Below are 2,500 nucleotides of genomic sequence, written 5' to 3'. Positions count from 1 at the left end.
CATAGAGTTAAAATCCTATAGGGGGAATATCTCTGTCTGATGTCCATTAAAAGTGTTTGCCCATATTCACACAGGCTTTGTATAATAGCCCTAGAGAATGTCACTTCTTTCATATGGAAAACACATTTTTAGCCCCAGTGTTTGACTGCAAAATGAGAACACTAATTATATATAATATATATATATATATATATGTATATATGTATGTTCTGTGATCTTATATATAGTGTGTGTAATTATTTTTAATTGTATTTCTTCTTACTTTCCTTTACATAGATGGTAACACCTGCCAAATCTAAGCTGTTTGACAGCAGTGGAGAAGATTCAGATGATGAAGAAGAGAAAGATGATGAAAGGTTTGAAATAAAGACTCAATATGAAGGTCGATCTGGTGCCAAGGTTAGTGTCCTATGACCTTAGTCTGTTATATAAAGTTATGTTTTTGCATAAGCTCATGTCTATTCTCGTGACTTCTTTTCTGCAGCTCATGCAGTTGCAGTCCCGCTTTAGAACTGATGAACGGTTTAAAATGGACGCACGATTTTTAGAAGATAGTAGTGAGGATGAGGAAGAAGCAGGTAAGAGCTGTGACTGCTTTAGAGCACAATTTAAGGTATTTCCATTACTGAATGTAACAGTATATTCCTGGGGCCCTCACAATCCAGAAAACAGGAGGAGCTAAGGTTTCTTTCTGTTTTCTATAGAGCAGTACCAAAAGCCTCTGCAACATGGTCCCATTCAAGTAAATGAATGAGAACTCCTTTCCTTTATACATGTCCTCTGTTTATGATCTGTTCCTGGCTTTGTATTCAGATATTGCAAAAAAAACACATGAACGCATACCCACAAAACAGGATTAAACCCTTTGTACATAAAAATATTGCTTATGTGACTCAGTACTAGCCCCTATATGTGTGAATGGAGTAGCGATCACACTATTTATTTTTTATATACTGTGTGTGTGTGTGTATATATGTGTGTATATGTATATATATATATATATATATATATATATATATATATATATATATATATATATATATATATATATATATATATATATATATAATTATGAACTGGCTCCAGAAAGTTAAACAGATTTGTAAATTACTTCTATTAAGAAATCTTAATCCTTCCAATAATTATCAGCTGCTTAAGTTGAGTTTTTCTTTTCTGTCTGGCAACAGTGCCCTCTGCTGACATCTTTGCTTGTCTCGGGAATGGCACAGAGTAGAAGAGGTTTGCTATGGGGATCTGCTTCTACTCTGACAGTTCCCGAGACAGGTGTCATCAGAGAGCACTTAGACAGAAAAGAACAACTCAACCCCAGCAGCTCATAAGTACTGAAAGGATTAATATTTTTTTTTTAATATAAGTAATTTACAAATCTGTTTAACTTTCTGGAGCCAGTTGATATAAAAAAAAAACATTTTTTTCCTGGACAACCCCTTTAATTTGTTCATCCTTCTACATACAGCATTTAACCCCTTGACATGTCCACATACAAAATATGTTACATCACTTCTTACAGAACAACCACAGAATTTGCAGATGGATGAAGACGGACTGTCAGCTGAAAAGAAGAGGAACCTGGACATCCTGCAGAGCGTCCTAAATATTAATGTGGCGCCACAGCCTGCAAGCAAAAAGGCGGCTAAAACAAAGAAATTCAAGTAAGAAATAATCAACTATTACTGTACTGTAAATATACTTTACTAGTTATAATCTTATTACAGATACGTAGGTGTGCACCTTAGTAATGTTTCTAGACCAGTGTTTCCCAACCAGGGTGCCTGCAGCTTTTGCAAAACTACAACTTCCAGCATGCCCAGACAGCCGAAGGCTGTACGGGCATGCTGGGAGTTGTAGTTTTGTGACAGCTGGAGGCACCCTGGTTGGGAAACACTGTGCTAGACCTTAAAGGGGATGTTTTAATTAAAAAATGTTCAGACATACATAGGCATACAGTCTAATTGTAACGAGCAGAAGTCTCCACTAGGGCTAAGTATAAAGGAGTACAGCATACAGAGGAGCACTTTCACCAGGAGACCAAGAGAAGATCCAAAATATGGAAGAAGTGCAAATTTGCCCCCATATAGTTTTCCTCTGTGTAGGATGCACTCCTGGTTTTGTCTTTGACTTATATAAAAAAAAAAAAAAAAAAAAAGTTTTTTTGAAGTACATTAAACAGATTTGTAAATTACTTTTATTAAAAAATCTTATTCCTTTCAGTACTTATGAGCTGCTGAAGTTTAGTTGTTCTTTTCTGTCTAAGTGCTCTCTGATGACACGCGTCTCGGGAGCTGTCCAGAGTAGAAGCAAATTCCCATAGCAAACCTATTCTGCTCTGTGCAGTTCCCTAGACAAGCAGAGATGTCAGCAGAGAGCACTGTCGCCAGACAGAGAAGAACAACTCAACTTCAGCAGCTGATAATTATTGGAAGGATTAAGATTTTTTAATAGAAGTAATTTACAAATCTGTTTAATTTTCTGGAGCCAG

At 36.1% G+C, this 2,500-nt stretch overlaps 2 protein-coding genes across 7 annotated transcripts in view; one reads left to right on the top strand and one right to left on the bottom strand.

Moving 5' to 3' along the window:
- CENPP (centromere protein P) overlaps nucleotides 1-2,500 on the bottom strand; it is a 373,003-nt gene that overhangs the window by 322,791 nt on the left and 47,712 nt on the right. The window lies entirely within an intron of this gene.
- Nucleotides 1-2,500, top strand: part of NOL8 (nucleolar protein 8) — a 31,799-nt gene that overhangs the window by 13,443 nt on the left and 15,856 nt on the right. For all 5 annotated transcript variants that reach the window (XM_056524027.1, XM_056524030.1, XM_056524032.1 and 2 more), the window contains exons 9-11: nucleotides 277-399; nucleotides 485-578; nucleotides 1,532-1,673. In XM_056524027.1, the coding sequence (XP_056380002.1) occupies nucleotides 277-399; nucleotides 485-578; nucleotides 1,532-1,673 (359 nt within the window). The remainder of the gene's footprint in view (nucleotides 1-276; nucleotides 400-484; nucleotides 579-1,531; nucleotides 1,674-2,500) is intronic.

Source organism: Hyla sarda, chromosome 6, assembly GCF_029499605.1.
Source record: "Hyla sarda isolate aHylSar1 chromosome 6, aHylSar1.hap1, whole genome shotgun sequence".
In the NCBI taxonomy this organism is placed as follows: Eukaryota; Metazoa; Chordata; class Amphibia; order Anura; family Hylidae; genus Hyla; species Hyla sarda.
Note: the sequence above shows the minus strand (reverse complement) of the source record. Positions and strands in the feature narration are given on the sequence as shown.